General features: G+C 42.6%; 1 protein-coding gene across 4 annotated transcripts in view; it reads right to left on the bottom strand.

The window, feature by feature from the left end:
- PRKAG2 (protein kinase AMP-activated non-catalytic subunit gamma 2) overlaps positions 1-20,951 on the bottom strand; it is a 211,285-nt gene that overhangs the window by 129,413 nt on the left and 60,921 nt on the right. For 3 of the 4 annotated variants that reach the window (XM_017826516.1, XM_017826518.1, XM_017826517.1), the window contains exons 2-3: positions 15,746-15,817; positions 4,570-4,849 (exon numbers count right to left, since the gene is read on the bottom strand). In XM_017826516.1, the coding sequence (XP_017682005.1) occupies positions 4,570-4,849; positions 15,746-15,817 (352 nt within the window). Of the gene's footprint in view, positions 1-4,498; positions 4,850-15,745; positions 15,818-20,951 lie in introns of all 4 variants that reach the window. The other variant, XM_017826520.1, reaches the window with a different exon arrangement.

Raw genomic sequence — 20,951 nt, forward strand, 5'->3', positions numbered from 1 at the left:
TCATGAGAGTAGTTCATGCAGTTTTGAGCCAATCTAAGACAAACTGGGAAGCAGTTCCACAATGCCAATTTCGAAATCACTTTTCAAGGACTTCAGCTTGCACATCTTCACTCACCCTTTGTTCCCGTTGTGCCTTGTAAAACACCTGTGAAATCAGTGTCAGGACTGTAGAAGCCTCCTGCTAGCTACAGGTCACACTAATTTACTAATTCTTTTTCATATCCAATTAAAATGTAATTCTTTTAATGTTCCACGGCTGCTCACGTGCCCACACTGATGGGTAAACCCCAGGCACTGAGCTGTATGTCTCACAGAGCCAAGTCTCTGCTTGCAGAAGGCTCTGGGAGGTATAAGGTGGGCAGTGCTGGGGGGAACTGAACTACCAAGAGTCACAGTGTGGGGGAACAGCATTGTCAGGTCCTCTGCACCACCTCAAAGCCAAGCTTAATTCATCTCCAATCCTCACTCAGCTTTCAACTGTCGGTCTAACAAGTGCTGTTGCAAAGAAATACTCAGACAAAAAAAAAAAAAGATATCAAAAAGCCAAGAATTAAACTTCAGAGCATTTGCACAGAAACCCAGCACGCAAAGAGATGTCTTGGATTCTTCTGCAGGGAACTTCCCAAAATGAAGGGGCTGCACCACTGACCAAGCACACACCTCACCCAAAAAGGTCCCTGCAGAGCCTCCTTCAGAGGGGCCTGAGGTGAATTTGTTGCCTTTACAAAGGAGGGATGCTGGATGTGAAGCCCCAGCCATCAGTTTACTGTTTCAAAGCTGTACTTACAAAATACCTGAAGTGTCTGGCAGCCAAGCACACGTTGTGGGAAGGTATTTTTCCTTTCAAGGCAAATCTTTTGTCAGATCAGAGCTGTAAGGTTATGACCGGATGCTGAACTGGGGTAACCAAAGCGAAAAGGCACAAAGCTCAGCTTTTGGCTACTGCCAAAACCAGTGATACAATACTGAAGATTAGAAAAAGCTTTAAACTCCCAGCTTGAAGTGGAAAATATTTTAAGTTTCATGCCTGCAAATCACTTTCTGTTTTAATATTGTCCTACCCTAACCCTTCCTAAACTGCATATATTCAAAAGGAAAAACAACTTAGCTGGGAAAAGAGCAACTACATGGGAAAGAAAGTGCTGTGAATACCACACATAGTCTTTAAAATGAAAACAAGCCAGGAAGAAGCTGCTTCCAAGGAAAACAAGGAATATGTGGAGTAACAGGTTAGTCTGTGTTTTGAACAATGCGTAGGAGGAGGAAGTGGAGGGAAGACAGGGTATGTTATTTAAAACAAAGACTGTATCTACTTTCCCCCACATACTGCTCCATGATGACAGGGAAAGGAGTGCAGCACAGACTCAATCCAGGTAAACTGGGGGACAAAAAGAAACCCCAAGTCCCTGTGAATTTTCATCTAGTGCTTTTTTGTTTAATTGCAGATTGCCTGGATAAAATACAGATCTGCTATAAACCCAAAGGGAAGGTTCCAGTGCAGAGTTTCCCAGGAGATCCACAGCTGGGGAGGGAATGTCAGCAGGTCTCTGGTCTGATCCCTGCTCAAAGCAACTTTAAATTGGGGTGCTCAGAATCTTGTCCAGTTGACTTCCTAAAATCTGCAAGGGCAGCAATTTCACAGCCCCTCTGGACCACTGCTGCCATACCACCTCCTCCAAGAACATCTTTCTTACACGTGCCTGGGGTTTCCCTTGCTGACTCCTGCACTTTCTCTGGCTATCCCTGAAATGCCTGGCACTGTCTTCTCCATAACCCCACTAGGTAAGTGAAGACAGCAAAAAGGTCTTCACCTCCTCTTAATTCTTCTCCCCCCTACACCACATGCACAGCCCCTGAGCAACACAGTGACCCTTTGCTGGACCAGCATGTCCCTGTCTCTCTTGTACAGGGAAGTCCTGAACTGGACCCAGCACTGCTGATGTGTCTCACTGGTGCTGAGCAGAGGGGGAGTATGACTTCCCTTGACCTGGTGATCCTCCTCCTAGTGCAGTCTAGTACACAGTTATTTTTAATTTTAATACTATTGACCCAGCACCAGCAGGGCTGTGAAGGCAGGCAAGCACAACAAGTCCAGCCGATATCAGTACACTCACGCTTTCAGAAATGATAAAGCAACCTAAGTCCCATCCACTTTTAAAACAGCTATCCCAAGCTGCTCGAGAAAATGGCATTTTAATCACATAGGCTGTGACAATTTTGAGCAATGAAGCATTTAAGCACCTTCAGAAACGTGGAGCCACATGCTGGTTTAGCTCTTCTCAGAGCTCTTCAGCACAGCATCTTTGCAAAGGTCTGAGGTATCTGGTCTGAGGAGTGTCTGAGAAGTCTTGTCTCTCAGGAAATGCTGTTCAAGCCACAGAGACTTTGTTTTGAGTGGCAGGTAACCAATTAACTTACCGTTCTGTAGTGCATAGGGTTACTTTTTATTTGTGAAGTAGCAGAATGCAGAAGTACTGCCTATGAGAAGCTACATAACACAGCAGAAATGCTAACCCATACTTTTCCTGAAGTCCTGAAAAGGTTTTGTTAAATAAAATTCCATAAAAGTTAATTAAATGTAATAAACTCTAAGAGTATAATTCACTACGAACCCCTGTTTAGCACATTCTGAATAAAATCTACTTTCCTCTGGTAGTAAAGGGTGTGTATCTGCATTCGTCTTTCCATAAGAGAGCTAAATGATGTGAAAGCACATGGCAAGAAACATTTTGTTTTGCAAAAATCTGCAGAAAGAGAAGAGTTATCAATTTAAACATCAACTGTAATCATTGTAATCATCACTCTCTTTCCAAGAGGTTGTCCCTCCTGCCTTAGGAACAAAAGACCATGAACACCCGAGCCCAGTGCAATTCCTGCAACCCTTTCTGGAGCGGCAGGGTCATGGGTATTTTCTGTTAGCTCAGATATAGCATGGCCCCACTCCAAGCCTGCTCCTGCAGCAGTGATGTGACCTTATCAAAAGGGTTTTGCTGACTCCTGAGAGATTCCTTTATTTAATATTCTGTTGTACCTATCTAGGACTTGAATAGTGCTGGCTACTCGGGCAACTTGATTTGAAAGTCGCAGGATGGCTTTGCTCTGCAGTCTGTATTGCTGCTGTTTGTGCAGCAGTGAGCCCTTCTCTGTGTTCTCCATCAGCATTATATTGCCAACATTTAAATGTGATATTTAAACCTAAGTGGACTGGCAGAAACAGTTTAGATGGATTTCAGTTATGGTGAGGTCTGAACAAGAGGGGAGCATACAAAGCATACTTAAACTTCAAGAAGGGAAGAACAAATGTCCTTGAAGAGAAATGATGCTTGGAGCCTATTCTGAGTCCTTCAGGAAGACTGACTCTTACTTTCAATCTCCTGAAAGTATTTTAGGTAGAGGCAAGGACTGGAAAAGATGCCATTTCAATTAAGCTGCAGCAGAACTTCTGATAAACATGAAGAAAAATCCTATATGTGTTTGTTTTGCTGTGTTCTTATTACACAAAAATCACTATGAAATTCCTTTTTCTGATTAAATCCCATGTTTTTAAGAAAAAACCTGATTTAAAAAAACAAGGGGGTCCCTCTGCTATTTGAAGGTCACTGAAAGCTATCAACACTTTGCAGGAAACATACAGCCCAACACAGGTATATGCATCACCAATTCTGTACCTACATTGTCAGAAAGATTTGCCAACAATTTATCATTATTTCTTCTCTTCACAGACTTACTGTGGTCTGACAATCCAGCACCCTCTGTGGCAAGACATTATTCCTCTGTTTCCCCTGTAACCCTGCTCCCTTCCCACATCCACTAATCCCTTGGGCAGACCAGGTTTGGTCTGTCGACCAGCACTGGGAAACTTTATCCAGTAAGAAAGTTTTAAAATCAAAGTATGTTCTCAATCCTGCTCATTTCTGAGTTCTGATGGTGTGTTATTAGTTCATAGGATGCTGAAGATGTAAAATTTGTGCCCAATATAAAGCAGGCAAGTGCTCTGAACCACGGAGGTTTCCAATGCCTTTCACATTCTGGAAGAGGAGCTCAAACACCCCCTTAATGGTCATTTGATTGGAAACACGTATCATTTACTTTCATCCAGTAAAGGCCCCTTTCCCTTCCCACAATAGGTAGGACAAAGAAACGTCAGTTAAAAAAAAAACCAGCTGAAATTCTCTATAGGATCTACAGAAGTAAGTCTCCCTCCACTCCTGAGGGATGTCAGTTCAGTGCCCACCTCCACCACACACCCCAGGAATGTCTCAGCACTGAAGTCCAACCAGCCTCAGTGAAACCACCCAGAAAACTCCCACCAACGTGGACACAGCACTTCTAAGCAAAGCTTAGAAGGGTGATTTCCTTCCTCAGCCCTGTGTGGGTGTCCATGAGGTGTCCCTGGCCCTGCAGAGGTCACACCTAATGGCCAGCACGTCAGAAACCCACAACACATGGTCAGTGAAAGCCATAACGAACAATTAGCACATGCCTCATCTGCACTTACTTCACTACCGCAGGTAAAGAATGGGCCAAGCCCAGAGGTATCTTCCTGAAATAACATGAGCAATTTCTTACTTTTTCTTGATCTGGAGAAAAACTTGATGCCCCCAGGAGAGGTAGACGGGTTAGAACTGGGGGAGGACTCTTTGGAGGAGGACCTGAAGATCCCACTGAAGCTCATTCGGCGTGGAGAGCGTGGGGGAGACTCCTGGTATGGGAAGGGGAACACTGTTTTGGGTGAGCCAGGGCTATGTTTGGATCTCACAGGGGCAGAAACGGGGCTGGAAGGTCGGTTCTGGAGCCCTTTTGAGAAAAGGCCTTTTGAAGGGCTGCCGGCAGAGTAATTTTCTTCCACCTGAGGAGGAGAGAAAAAGGAAGAAAAAAAAGAAAAATCAACATTAATTCAGTTCAGCTCAGGCCATCAGGGTCTCTGAACTTGTCTCAACAGAGCCAACTCCTGTTTGCTGGGGTGGTGGATTAGCCAGACCTCACCCTCCCCAGTGCCTGCCTCCACAACATGCAGGGGTGTGTGTGTGGCACCTCTTGTTGCCCCGTGCTCTTAAAGACACCCTGAGTCTCACAGTAAAACTTCAACGTGTGTGCAAACATTTTATTATCATCACACATATAAAGTAGGACTTTCTTCACTGTTTTTATTTGCCACACATCCCTCTTCCTTCCTCAGGCATCCGAAAGATGACTGGTAATGAATTTATTTAAGGCAATGAATGACTGCAGTTAAGGGAACACGGTGCCCCAAAGTCTTCCTCACGAGTTTAAGCACCCACCTACAGTACAGTACTTAAACCTCCAGCACGTGATGTGACTCAGCACAGCACACAAGTCCCCAGATGCCTGACAGGTCCCTGTGACGTCTGCCACAGCCACAACTGTGGGACTGCAACTCCAATCCCAAAAATAGAGCAACCATTTTAGAGTGATGACGTTCCTGTCCTGTTAATTACCTGAGCTGGGATATGACCTTTCTAACAGCTGTATCCCTTTTGGGACCTGTGCTGACTTTCCTGCTCCTGTGTGCAACACAGCCCTGCACTGTGCAGGCTCGCCCAGTGAGGGGGAAAAGAGAATTCAGAAAAATAAACAACAAAAAAAAGGAGCAAAGATTAAATTCTCCCCACACACAATTAACAGAAGCTGAACCACAACCCCTGTGGGATTTGCCTGTGCCTGGGCTATATGTAGAGTTTATTTCCTTCTGGATGCACAAAGTACTTCTGTGGGTATAAGGCTGCTATTTTAGCTGGGGGCATTTCTCATGAATGAAGGGCTCTGTTCTAGGCAAAAGGCAGACATGGGTTTCAGGTCTCCAGGGAATGTGTAAGTGAAGGACATGGTGGATGTACCCAGAGGCACCGTGTGCCACTGAGCTTCAAGCTCTTTGCACTCCTGCTCCTCTCTTCCCAATTAACACGAACCAGGAGGGATGGAGCACACAGCAACTTCTACACGTGAAGATGCCTCCTGATGTGTATAAGTCTAGTTAGGTATGAGTGTTGTTGCCATGGGAGTCGTTGTAGGGAAAAACAGCATCTTTTATTAGGATGGCTTAGATGAGAGAAAGCCTCATAGGCATGTGTGCCCTCCTCTGGATCAGTGAAGGGCTTGTGTGTATGAATACAGCTAAAAATAGTCAGCCAAGTTTAAAACACATGCAATTAACTCCCTTTCCAAAATAACATTTAGCCACAGCTCCAAAACACTTGTAGAAATATGTTATGAGCAGCACAATGGCCAAAAAGCTGCTCCCTCCCTAACCCAGGATCCCACTTCTTGGAGTCCTTTCTGTCTCCTGCCTGTGCAGCTCCTCTTTCCACTTCGGATGGGACAGAGCTGGAGGGGGTCCTGCTGCATGGGAACTGCAGAAGGTCCCGTAGAGAGTGTGAACTCCCTTTTGGGAAGGTTTCTAACCTAAAAGGCAAGTGGCACTTGATCCGGGAGATGGACACAAAAAGTGTGGGTCACTAGGAGGGGCACAGAGATGTGCCAGCACAGCCCTGGTTGGATGATAAATTCTGCTCTGTGCTCTTCTGCACAGCAGAGATGTCCAACAAGAGACAGAACAACTTTTTATACCTGCACACTTATTTTGGCAGTGTGGACAAAAATATCTGAAAAATAAACCTGTCCATTGCAGATGAATTAGGGGAATAGTTGCCCTTAAGGGGACACTTTTGGAAAAAGATAAATCAATTTTAACTGAAGCAATAGGTACCAAAAGCAACAACAGACTCTGGACAGTTTCCATAAGAGAAAAAAAAGTAGTGTTTCATACTCATGCAGTGTCCTGAGCCTCAAGATTGCCTCCAAGCTCTGTCACGAATTCTATGTGCAATCTTGAAAATTCATTTCATCACACATCCCTTCTGGCATGAGGGCTGTATCTCCTCTACTCCTACTCTAAGTCCTTCAGCACACAGACTGTCTCCTGGTGAGTATTTATCAAGAATAACAGGGCACAGTCCCTCAACTGAGACCTGGAATAAGAACCACACTATAGGAAATTAATAAACAAACTGCACTTTTGTCATGGGGAAAATAGTCCCAAAGTGATAGCTTTTTCATAAAAGCTCATTAACTTTACTAAAATATAATCTGTAAATCATCTGAGACTACTTATACTTTGTTCTCTTCACAACTGCACAGTCCAGGAAACAACCAAGTAGCTCGATGGCACCTCCTCTTGCATTGTAATTTAAACAGGTCTGCTGCCAAACCTACTGCCTGGAAGTGGGGAGTAAGAACATTTTGAAGCTTATTTTAATCATAAAACAAATCTGCCACTGCTGCTGCTGTAGTTTAGGACTGTTTCCAGGATGGTAAATTCATTGTAATTTTTCCTAAAGTGACAAGCCATGACATTTGTGAAGCCAAGAGGAGGACGACATTCTGGTTCTACCCTTAATATTTCATGTTATCTTTTTTGCATGCTTTTTTGGTTAAAATGACACACTGATAGGAGACACTTTAAAAAGAGCGTGGTGTCCTTACACACTACAGCAATTCTAGAGACGTAAAATGTCAAGCAACAATTTGTCAAAAACGTCAGTATTGCCTTGTATGCACAAATCAGACACAAAAGCAAATTGTTCTCCAATTCTGAGCTGAAGCAGTGGGATGCTTTTATTTATTTACCGCAATCACAACCAGTTGCCTTCTCTCCATCGTGCCAAGCAGATGAATTAACTAATTGTCAGAGCACCAGGGGCACGTTGCTGAATACACATGTGCATGCTACTAAATTAAAGGAAATTACCACATTGAATTCTTCCCCAGCTGCTGCACATGTTAATTACACGCAGGTTACACCCACCATCAAAGTGGATAAATACCTGTGATTTTGCTCGGGGAATTACAGCAGGATTGCTTTCTTGGAATATCATTTGTGGCTAATGGATTGTGAGTTTTAAAAGACGATTGAGAGTTTTAAAAGGCGCTTCCATGAGTGAAATCAGCAGCAACAACAGTTATCACAGTGTATCAGAAAGTCACAAGGCAATGTTCATTTTCATGCTTCAGCTGGGAATGCAGAAGAATCTCTGCTGTATAATAGACCCCACCATCCCATGCAGACCGGGTGTGACAAATGGCAGTGATGCCAGAGGCACGTTACGCAGCTAGATGGATTGTCAGCCTGTTCTTCATGCTTTTTGGACTTGTTTCCTGAAGCTATGACAAGCAAGTGGGCAGAAAACTCCCACAAGTGCTTTGGAAAGATAACTATGCCCCCAGCCGAGCTGTAGCAGCAAAATAGAAGTATTACACCCCTGGTTTCTCACGTTGTGAATCACTTTGTGTTGGTCCAGGAGAAGCAGTAAAGTGACACTGGGCAGAAATAAGAAACACACTTAAAAACCAATATAAATGCACATGGCAAAACGACTCATTTGATCCTGAACAGACTGATCTGTTGGAGATAAGGACTCCAAACCCACAATGCAAGTACAACACAAATCAGTAAACAAATAAGGTCCAATCAAACAAATTGAAAAATTCCTCTAAGTACTACGACTATTCACCTAACTAAAAAAAACACAACAAAACAACCAACCAGCAACAAAACATTACCTGGCTTTGTGCAAAGCATATATGGGATCTTGGAGCTCCATGCCCAGCTTAAACTCCTTAAACCTTAAAACTTATGTTGGAAAGAAATGTCAGCTCCTGATCTTATGTCTGCAGAGAACAGTGCAGCTGGAATGGGGCTTAATCAGCAGCCTGTCAGTAGTGCCAATGTAGCCCTACCCTCAGCCTACAGCACTGTGCTCCCTGGGGAGGTGAAGCAACTGAGCAGCTACATCAGATGTGCTCTCCAAGGCTAAACCAGTTACCTTACACAGCACTGAGTAAATATCTCCTAAAACGCTCTAAGATGCTACCAGTTTTCATGCTTTGGAGCACAAAAGGATCCGCAGCTGGGGACCAGGGAGAGACTTTGCTCTGTTGTACACACTGAATGATCATAGGCAGGTTTCTAAAACACATTCAAAAGTGTCCATTGTTGAAAATAAATGTCTTACAGTGCTTGGCATCTGGCAGACATAGCATTCAATTTTTTGAACAAAACGTGAAGTGATAGTGTGGCACTTGTGCCACATCAAGCAGCTCTGGAAGATTTCACTGCAAGAAATAACACTGAAAGCTGCCCCTGTCCTTTCACCTGGATGGTGGAATCTTTCCCTCTTCCTAATCTCTTCTTCCTTTCTCCTAGCTACCCACATTAGTGGCTCAGAGTCATGCTGTGATGATGGACCAAGAGACTCCCAACTCTGTTTTCAACAGACAAACTCCAGGATGACAAATTCCCAATATAAATAACTACCAGTGCCAGACTACCCCATAGCAGTGAATGAAACAGCTGGACAGAGGCTTGAACCATTGAGCAGTGGTCCACGTGGCTTCCCTGCTCACCCACCATCTGACTGGGATTTACTCTATGCTGTAAGCACTCCTCAGGTGCCACTCAGAGAGAGCACAAGCCAGGGACAGTCCCAGGCTGCATGTGGCCACCCTGCTCTATTGGGTGCAAGAGTTTAACTGTGCCCAAGCCCTTGGTTTTCAGGCCAAGAGAACACTCCCTGACCTCTTTTACTTATTGCCCTAGTTAACATAACCTCATGCTGTTAAGAATGAGGGTCCTGAAGGTCATTCAGGTCTTCCTGTATGAAGTCCTTCCCTATGATGAAAAAACCACCTCTCTTTGCATCCAACAAATTTGATTACAATGCTTCTAATTTTTGTCTTGGCCTCACTAGCAAAGACCCAGGTAACTCCATCAGTTCTGTCTCTCCACCCAACAGTCATCTTTTCAATACCAGCCTGCAATCTTTTCTTTCATCTGTTTTCTTACCTGACTTGCAATTCTTCATCCTACTTTACAAGAAAATTGAGAGGTACTGCATTAAATCACTACAATATGATAATCCCCAATGCAATGGGCCAAGATGCCAAACTATTCATACTTCACCACAAACTAGTCTCTCGTCATCCTCACACCACCCATCTCAGTCCTGCCACAGGCAGAAATTTTCCCAACATTGTTATTTTCTTTCCCATGCTTGCCTTTGAAAATCTGATCCCCCCCTTTTTGCCAAATGAAGTCCTCTCTAAGAAGACATTTCTGGCCCCGATCTAAAATTTAAAGACCACTTAACTGCAGGGAAGAGAAGTGTCCTGCCAAAGCAACGTGCCCAGAAAAATGAACTAGCTCTGCTGAGAAGACCCTGACCACGGATAGGCAGAGGCTGTGTCAGAGTCGGGGAAACCCATGACCCTGCCACAGCACCTCTTCCCAGCCATCTCCTCTGCTGCCCTGCCAGGGTGCTCCAGCAACAGGTCCTTGTTTGGGCACACAGCCTTTCCCAGAGGATGCTCTCCCTGAAAAATCTCTGACTCTTTTTCAGTTTTTGGTGAATTTAGTTTCATTCTTCAGAATAGGCTGAAAAAAATAATCTGTCTGGAATACAAATGGGCTCAAGCTAAACAGCTTTTAAAAATCCTTCTGAACTTAAGTGAAAGTTATTAAATGCTCCTGAGCTCCATTCCTTTCTTCTTCAAATCCGAGCAGTGAGAACATTTATGGAGCATTTGAGTTTTGTTTGCTTTTACAACAAAAAAGTTATTTGACCTTTATTTTGCCTCCTCACTTAAAATTTTTTTTGAAAGACAAGTAACAGAAAAGGAATTACCTCCCACCATCCTTGACAGGGACAGTAAACAAAATTAGAGACGATACACCACATAGATGTCTACACTTGTTTCCTGCCCTTCCACTGAATCTCAATAAAAAAGCCCTTTGATAAAGTTAATTGGATGATTCTCTCATTCTGCTGGAATAAAAGAGCTCACAGAGGCACAAGAGCTGACTTCATTAGGCTGAAAGGTAATGAAGGACTTACTCTCCCAGGCACCATGTGGTCACATTCAGCACCACCAGTTCCCTTGGTTCCGCATGAGCAGTAACAATTGAGATGACATCGTATTTTACAGCGTCAGAGATGTCACTTCCCAAAACTAAAGTACAGTGACACTTTCCCAAATTACAGTACAATGGGATGAGGCTGGCTGGCTGCACTGGCAGGCTCTGGGAGCTCTGCATTGCTGTACACACGGTCAGGGGAAGGCTTCCAGCAGCGAGCAGGGCTGCTCAAAGGCAGAAGCAGGAGTCAGGAAAGGTGAAAGCAGTGCCGGCTCCCTGTCCACTTCCTAACCCCTACCTGCCTTTATTTTAAAGTAGTGTATGGGGAGGAGCCACACACATGACAGTGCAGTGGTTGTCCTACATGCCCTTGCCCTGAGGCTCCCTGATCCCACTGCAGGTGCCCTCTGCCAAGGCTGTGGTACTACCCAGGACACGCTCCCTATCCTTGCTGCTCATAAAGAAACGGACAATTAAATACTGTGAAAAAAATAAATCAAAAGGAGATTCATTATCCAGCGAAAGGGAGGCTGAAAATGGCTTTTTTTTTCTTCTCCTTCCTGTTCCAGGGGTTGCTTGTGCCATTCCTATGAGTCGCTGGACAAACAAAACCAGTCCAGGGACAAGCAGCAGGAGAAAACACTACTTGGAGTCCTTCAATATTGGAGTCACTTCTCCGACAAAGTCTGATCTGATCATACGTCCAGAACCCAAATTAATCCTTTAACCATCAAGTCACATCCTGAGTTTGTGTATAGCTGACCACCTACAGCTATTTTTCAAAATATAACCAAGGCTTTATAAAAGCCTTTTATAAAAAAAAATCTGCATTATTTGTGCCTGAGTGTAACTGATCCCAAGTTGGCCAAATTGAGGTGGGCTGCTAGTTTGCAAAATGTGTTTTAAGGGATTCAGGTAATTCTGCATCAGAGACTTTCTTGCTCAAATCTACCACTGTCTCCCCCCTCTCATTTTTTGTATGAACTACAAATTTTATCAGTAATGAGTCTTCTATCTTTCAAGTCACTGATAAAGTATGATATAGTATAGCAACAGAATGTTTTGTCTACCTAGAAACAAAATTTTCCACTGGTGAGTCCCCATTTATTTTAGCAGCCAAGTTTTTCATTTAATAGGCTCCATGTTTATTCAGTATCATTCCCATTTCGTAAATCAAAATGACTTGTGCTACTTTTCTATATACATGACACCAACACTAAGACATTTCTCAAACGAATTTATAATCCATTTAAACCCCCAGATTTGTTCAATAAGAACCATTCACAATTAATTCCAGTCCAAATGAGTCTATTATAACAGCATCATTAACTATCCAACAAGAACTATTCCAATGTTTTGCCCAGGACTAATGTTTGACAAACCTGCACATTATCCTAATTGCAAACATCACAAATATCAACACAGTGATTGCTTTTTTGGTTGTCTTTTGGAACTTCATCTCTGCTCCAAGATTTATTCAAAATCAACACTAGGCAGAGGAAAACTCTGTCAACTCATTAAAGAGTATTTTATTAGGGTTGCTTAGATTTAATTTTAAAATATCTTGCTTTAACATTTTGGACATTTAAGTTATTAATGACACCTCTGCCATCTAAGATAAACATCTCATCAGCTTTTTCCCCACATAGAGAAAAGAATTTTTAATGCACACTTCTTTTCCAAGCTTTCGTTTATATTTTTATGACAATTCTGTCATTTCCATAAAGGAATGGATCAATATTATTCTTCAAACTTCTTTTCTTCCTCCTCCTCCCTCCTCCATCTATAATTTTCTAGCTGGTTCCCCTGTGGACAAGTTTCTTCTTCTGTCATTTTCTTCTTTCTAATCATTCACAACCCTGAGCATTAAGCTGAAAGCAATGGCTCTCATTTTCCTGTAATTTCCACACCTTGTCCTTTAACCTACATTTAGGATGAAAGATCTTTAAGCATTCAAGGTGTTAAGACCTCTAAAATTGATAGAACAATTTAGGTACAGAGAGGCACTCATCCCTGACTGCTGACTTGCCATACTGTGCCAGAATTATTTCTGAATGATGTTCCCCATCACTCGTGATTTTCTAGTTCTCTAAACTTCCCCTCTTCCCATAACAAAAGCCAAAATACCTGCCCTGCCACAGGCACCTTTCTCCATCACACAATGCCAAAAACTTTTACACAAGATTCTTCACAGTATTATATTCTCCATCTTCAACAGAGAAGGGTGAAAACTATCCCTATCCTCTTCCTGCCATTAGCCATAAAGGAAAGAAGAACACATCATTTATAACAGTAGACATATTAATGAGAAGTGATTAAGGCTAAACTTCAGCAAATGTGTGTCACATTGCCACCACTGCCAAAAAATTCCTATATGAACCTGAACAAATAATTCCAGACTTGAATTTCCTAGCTGTGTAATGAGGATTGTTGTCACAGGATAATGATTGAGAGACACTTGCACGGTAAAGTGCTGAGGATCTCTGTGAAAAATGTTAATTCAGTTTCTAAAAGCCTTTCACAAAGAACAGGAGGATTAAATTAATGGCAGATCAGAAAGATGGGCTCTTGTCTACCTTGATCTATAGCCCAGGCCACAGAAGAGTTAAGTGCAGGAAGAGAGAAATCCCTGATGAATTGCCTGTCTCCAGCATGACAAGTGAATGGAAAAGCCACACTACTGATGAAATACTGACTTTTAATAGACAAAAGTTACACACCATACTGTGATTTCAAACTTGGACTAAGAAAAACCCTCTCACTTGAAAGGGAAGAGTAACTTGGGGATTTTTTTATGTATCAGCGGTAGGGACTGGCAAGCTTGTATTTAGAATTAAATAAATACTGCAGTCTGATGCTACTCATCATTCACTAGCAGCAAAGATCCCATACTTCACATTGAGGAAAACAATATATAGGATGAGATGTGTGGCAATGAATTTTAGTAGATGACCTCTTTCTTATAAAAATCTGGGCATTGCCAGACTGTTTCTCACCACTTTGTTGCACGTGTTCAACAGAGCTCTAAGAACAGTGTTAGAAAAAACTCTTGGGTCTTACACACTCCATTGAAGAGGTCAGTTAAAAATGCAATTTCAGATGTTAAGCCCCAATTGCATGGTCATTCCAAAGTTAACTGCAGTTCCATAAGCAGAATTTGACCCAAGTAGGGGGAAAAAAAACAAACCAGCATTTACTGAAGCTACAAAAAGAGGCAACTACTGAAACATTCTTCCAGTTCTCCCAAGACAAGCAATCATCAAAGTAAACTCCTAAGGCCAGTGAGAAGAAAAACATGGGATTCAGAAATGGTAGAGTGGAAGTCATTAAACAATACCATGTAATACTGCACGTAAGCATGATTAGCTTTGGCACATTTTTTCCTCACAACTGAGCTTCATGCAGCTTTCTCACCTTTCTTTGTGAAAAGGAGGTGATAAATGGAAAAAATCAACTTTCAGCTAGAAACCCCTGCTTTCTTCCAGCATGACTTCCCCTTCCAAAAACGTCACATTGTTCATTTTATTCAAACCCTTGAAACAGGCACCTTTTGGTAACACTGCATATTTTAATTTCCCTGGCATCTATGAGAGTCCCCCTGCATCAGCGACTCCTATGTCAGTCTTAAAAGGTCCAACACAGAAAAGAACAAGGCCAGTGTTGTAAACACATTCAATTACTGATGGATTGCAGAAATGTTTTGAACATCTGTCCTTTGCTGAGAGGTGCAAAGGAAAAGAAACTCCTGCTGTCAACACGAGTCAACAGAGCTCAGTTATTATTGTTCTAGATGCAGATCAGCTTCACCGAGGAAGTATTTATTGCTTCTCCTGCCTTGAATTATAACTGCAGACTCTTTGACAAATAAGCCTGCAGCAGGTTTAGTCCCTATGGAGGTCCATAGCCTTGTAAATACTGTGACAAGTCCAAATGGCCTGCTGTGTATCTAAAGATCAGCTTTTGGGGTTGTGTACTGTTTGGAGGTGTATCCCTCTTTGCCAGGGTGGTAGGAGGCTCACATTTAGCAGACCAGCTTGTACTTCAACGCTTTGTGAAAATGAGGAGGCTGTGACCTGGAGATGACTGATCCCACCCACAGTTTTTTATTGCTTTGGAGATTGTGTAGGCACTGTATAACCATCCCTAATGTCATCCATTGAATATGCTCCCCTGATGATTTTTAAAGAAAGCAAACTCCGTGACTGTATTGGCTTAATTTAATAACAGACCATCAGAGAAACAAATCAATGCCTCCAGATGGATAACCTTGAGTTAATCCCACATCGAGGAGAAAACTTTCCACCTTGTTTACGGGAAGACTCTACCACTACAGCTTCAGCAAATTAAGGCAGCTCATTTTGCCAATGCCAAGGACAGATAGATCAAGGACACTGAGCACTTAAAGCCTCAGTAGACAGAGAGTAACCACCAGGAGGCAATTGCAGGAAAACCTGCCACAGATACTTATTTGGGCACTGTATTTCTGTGGCGACACCATAAACTTTGTTAGCTAACTATATTCCTGAGAATACAGTTATGCAACATCACTTCATTGATTTACAACAGTGTTACACACAACATCTGCAGTATTTACAATACCACCAGCAGTTCTCATCCTTTACAGGTTATACTCAAAAGCACTGCCATGGCAAGGTCCGCAAAAGTCACTATATTTGATTTAGTGCATCACTCGCAACAGGTTGATGGTATGGCAGGGAAGATGAACATTCCAGGACTTTTTAAGCCTAATAAATTGAGTTTACCACCAAGGGATTCAACCACTACAGCGAAGGTGAAGCTTTGGATATATCCTACCTTGCGAGAAGCATTTTTGTCTGCGCTCTCCACATCACCGTCCAAGAATGGCATGGCAAATGAGCTGAGATCCTGCAAGGACAGAGAAGAAAAACTGATGTCCTTTATTCATGTCTTCTTCCTTCCATCAGAGCATCCCATGACCGTAGCCCAGGGATCTATTTCCAAAGTGCCCACTGCTTTACCCACAGCAATTGCTGGCAAGCAATAACACAGACCCTGATTGCTCTCCGTGGCTGAAGCCAATGGCAGATGTGAGTTACAAGTGAACAGGGAGCCCTTAGCAGTGCTTGCACTACATCATCATCAAAACCCACCTGCAGCCGAAGGAAAAAGTCCTGCGTTAAAACTTTCAAGGGGCGGTACCCAAATGCCACAGAAAAATTGTTAGGAAATTGCAGTTTAAATACAGCCACTTGCTCAGCAAATGCCTGCCTTGTCTTTAGTGGGATGTATGATCTTAAAGAGTATTTATAGCAACAAACACAACCCGAATGAGAATACACTGATGTTCCGAGAAATACGTAACATATATAACAAAGAGGGAGAAAACTGTGCCACGGTGCTTGGGGAGGAAATAACCAATTTACTTGCACAAGTGAGAGAGGAGCAGCCAATTCTGCAGGACTAAAGACAATAAAGCCATAAGAAAAGCACACATGCTCATCTTTAACTAACAAAAACAAACTGCAATTATATTCCACCTCCTGCCGTCTGTTCTGTTTATGCTGCTTCATGTTCCAGCCACAGGGTTTTTAGAGCTCCTTTCTACATGCATAAGGAAATTATGTTAGTGTCAAGTTTAGCGTCTGTTTGATCAGAAAAGTAGATAATGAGCAATTCTGTGACCAAAAGCATGAGGTTGCCCAATGCTGTGTGCTGAAGAACTGAGTCTTGGGTCCTAAATCATCTTCTAAATGTCAGGAATACCTTCCCAACACAGAACCTCCCACATGGAAGGCATCACCCTTTCCATGTAATGATTCAGTGCTTCTTTACCACCACATCTGCGTGCACTTAAAAGAGTTCAAAACATAAATAAATAGCAATTTCACGTAAACCTAATTTGTGATCAAATAGAGCTTAATTAAAAATTAGCACCGTCCAGGAAGTCTTCAGGGCTTGCTTGTCTTCAGAACTCAGAGCAGCCCCAGGTCTAATCACATCCCATTGTGTAATCATACTAAATCCAAAATATTCTCAAAAAATGTGTATAACTTAGGCATAATCCTTACAAGTGTTCAAAAATATTCTGGTTACATAATTGAACAACAAAAATAAGGAACAAAATATTGAATTACTGGAACTGAAACACATGGGAGTAATTCATGCCAAGTTGAAAAGGAAAAAAAAATGCAGCAGCCAGGCTTGGCCAAGCTGGCCTGAAATCATTAGGCCCCAAACCAAAGTATTCATGACAAATTCATCTGTTCCCAGCTTTATCCATGCACATTCAATAGGGACTATCTACAACGGCTCAACTACATAAGATCACCCTCATCGCCATTCTTTGACATCTGTATTTCACATCACCTTTGTTTGCAACTAAAAACATAGGGAAACACCTCAAAACCAAAAGAAGAGGCAATTTTTTTGGTTTAGATTTTCACTCTTATCAAAATTTGACTGAGGCTGAACCAGGCACTACAGGACCTTACAGAAAAACTTCTGTATTAATTTGCTTATTCTCATAATTATTTAGGATTAAAATTACTTACTCCATATAAAAACTATCCAGCCATAAATAGCATTTATAAACACTGTCAATAAACAGCTTATCATTATTATTATTATTATTATTACTTCTTAAGTTACTGAAGGACTTAAGTGAAGAATCTCTGTGAAGAAGCTAAAGAGCCTAATGGAAAGTTACACAAAAACATATCCCCTTGTGTTTACTTTAATTTAGCCAAAGGATTTACCAACATTTTCCTCTACCCATCTTCGGTAGTGCAGAAGCTGGAATCTGATGTATGCTAAGTCATTTTCCATGGAATAAATCAAGCAAATAACCTCCTTGGAGCTCCATGTATTAGCATCCCTATATTACTATTTAGTGTAGCTTCCAGGGAGAAAACTGGCTGTTTGGGAAGGCTGGAGACTGGATGGAAGAAACTGGGTTTAAGGGGACATATATCTTGTAATCAGGGCCAAAAAAGCTGTTCAGAAAATCTGGAACTGAGACGAACAAAACCATAAGTTCTTTTTTTGAGTAGAAACCTTTAAACCCAGCAGGGGGTAGGTAGGTACAACTATTTTTCTAGGAGCTAAATTTCAGTTCTCAGTCACAATTCCAAGCATAAAATCACACATACATATATATATATATATATATGTACATTCTAAAGTCTAAAAGTATCATGAAACCCATCTGATGACTCTATTCTAATTTGTAACTCTCAGGTATCATGGAGGTATGCTAACTTCATCTGTCTCCACATCCAGAACAGACCCTTACTTGTAAGCAGAAATAACTGGAGCCAGAGCTTTCTGGGCAGCATGAGATCTTTCTTTGTTAATACAGGGCTGCAGAATGTTTCAAATTGGACAATAGTTGTACTTTTAGTCCTGTGATAAAGTCTGTAATTGTAGCTGCTACCTGACAATTTTTTCATCTTTCAGTTCTTCACGGGATTCTATATGTGAAGGTATCCATTTACAGAAGGAAAAAATACATATATCAAGTGCCAGGCTTTAAATAGTGCTGTCTCAATTCCAAGCTGTTGGTGAAGCAAGGAAATATTAGGTGCTTATTCTCCCTTTACACATATCTCTGCAGAATATAGACAGATATCAATTTGTTTCTTACATTCCTCGTCATCCAGAAGCACATGTGATGATGCAGTTGATGATACAGTAACTCGTAAAAAAAATAAAAATAGAAACTGCTCCAAAAGTGTTGCAAAACACCACAGAACTCTTGACAGGCCAGTGGTGCAGCCCTTGCCCTTGTCACAGATCTGACTGCTCTGATCTTACGCCAGCAGATACACACTGAAGGCTCCCTCTGCCCTTAACCGGGAATTGAAACTGTTCTTAGACAGCTGTCTTGCTCTCCAGCTCTGCTGTGCTGCACTTGGAATAAGCACCCTGGACAACCACATGGTTCTGGAGAGACCTTTAAAACTTTCAGCAAAGGCAACCAGTGGCGTCCTGGTATGAGGAAGAATCCTTCAGACTGCAGAGCCCTGGCTGAAGAACAAACGGCATCACACCCTGTGTCCATCACTCCTGCACTATATCCTTGGATAGACAACTTCTGCAGAGACCACAGTCTGTGATCACCCTCGTAAGGAGCAAAGGCAGCTCTTGGTGCTGTTAACCTGAAATTAACAGTATGAAAAGTCTGCTTTGCAAAGTTTTGTCAGCTTTCCTGCCACGCTTGTGCTCCCCAGTCAGCCCTTTCATCGCTCGGCACCACCTGACAGCCAGACACCACTCCTGCCACTCCAGCTACAAAAAATGACCTCTCGAGCAGTTTAGATTCACTTTACAGCCACAAAGCCGCTGCAGATTTATTTTGTTTTCAATCCACTTTTATTTACAAGAGGTTGTCATGGCAGCTCCTGTTACATTTGCTGAAGAATACGGCCCCAGGGATAGCAAAGATTTTTCTGGAGGACAGCAGAGCTGTGACACAGCAGAACCAGGGCTCAGTGCTTCTGCAGCCAGTCAGGCTCCCTCCTGGAGAAGGAAATCTCCCACAACACCTATTCAACAGGTGATTTCCCAGTGCAAGTCAGGATTATTCTGTCTGCATTTGCAGTCACCTTCTCTACCACTTCTTTCCCAATTTCCTCTGGAGGAACAGCAGATATCTGGAAGGTTACAGATCCTCCACACTAATTTCTCCACCAAAGGTGAGACTAACTCTAGGGTGATTCTAGCCTGGGTCACCTGTACATCTAGAGGGTGATCCTTCTTAAATCCAGATCTTTTTCCTTTGACATCCCTTATATCAGAATAGTTGGGATGGTGTGAAAAGAAGGGAAAATAAAATTCTTGTTCTTTGATACCCTGGAAAAACAAAGAAGCTTTTCTCAGAACTGTTTTGGAAAATAGGAAGGAAAACCACATTTGAGGATGCAGAAAGCAAATACACTGGCTGGCACAGCACAGCCAAATAGCAACAGGAACAAGATCTGGTAGCCAAGCCATTTTTCACCTTTTCCAGTCAGTTTCACTGTTCCTTTCCTTACTTACAGGGAGAATTCCCTGGAATTCTTACAGGGAGAATTCCTGCCAAAAAGGCTTGCCCAGACACTCTGGTCTGGAGGCCGCTGCAGTTGGAGACCTTGGTGTCAGAAAAGAGCTTCCAGCAATTCTGCTGCAGAGGCTGCAGACTTAAATAACAGACCACTAAAGCCTTGAATCCAGTAAAAAACACAGGATAAACAAGAGTCCTGTTTTACTATTGTTTTGCTACAAGGCTACTTTGGCAGCCAGGCTGATAAATTTTCTACACAACATCTGAAGCCAAGGGGCCAGCAAGGTACTCTGGGGCATACTGTGACTGCCAGGCCAGAGACCGATTTCCAGCATATTTTGGGTGGAAGTAGGACCTTCCTGTGGCCTTGCTCAACAGTGGCTGGGTATCAAAAGAGTATTTCACAACCAGCTCCCTGCTGCCATCCTTTGGAAACGTCCATTCAAACACAAGGCATGACCATGAACAACAGGGTGATGTGAAATCTGTGCCCATGGTGGTGGGTGCCCGTGAATATTGTCAACTCTTGCACCATGTTGCTGAGGTGACTCAGGTCAGAAGAGCTTCCTGGTAGCCCCAGAGCCCATCTCTGGTGAAAGGCTGGGTTCCTCAGCTATAAGCAATTTCAGAGTCCCAGCGTGGGTAGCATCATGCAGTCCTGAATCCTGACGGTGTCACCTCTGAGATGTTATTTTTCTGCTTCACTCAGTTCTATATATGTGCTAGGATTGCACCAAATTTAAAGATGTGAAATGCCTGCCAGACATTACAGTTTCTTTTTACAACATAACTCAAGCAGAAGGTGACACTTTACTAAGACGGCTTTTCAGTAAGGGGAGACAGCTACTTTAATAAAATAAATGAAGAAAACAACATATAGAGAAATTAAGCTGAGTGCTGACAAAAAAATTGCTAAAAACTGCACTCCTCAGCACCACACCTTAACAGGGCTCTCTGAGTCTCCTTCTCTGCTAATGTTACTGAGCTATGAGCACTTCA

Source organism: Lepidothrix coronata, unplaced genomic scaffold (genome assembly GCF_001604755.1).
Source record: "Lepidothrix coronata isolate B3197 unplaced genomic scaffold, Lepidothrix_coronata-1.0 Scaffold128, whole genome shotgun sequence".
NCBI lineage: Eukaryota > Metazoa > Chordata > Aves > Passeriformes > Pipridae > Lepidothrix > Lepidothrix coronata.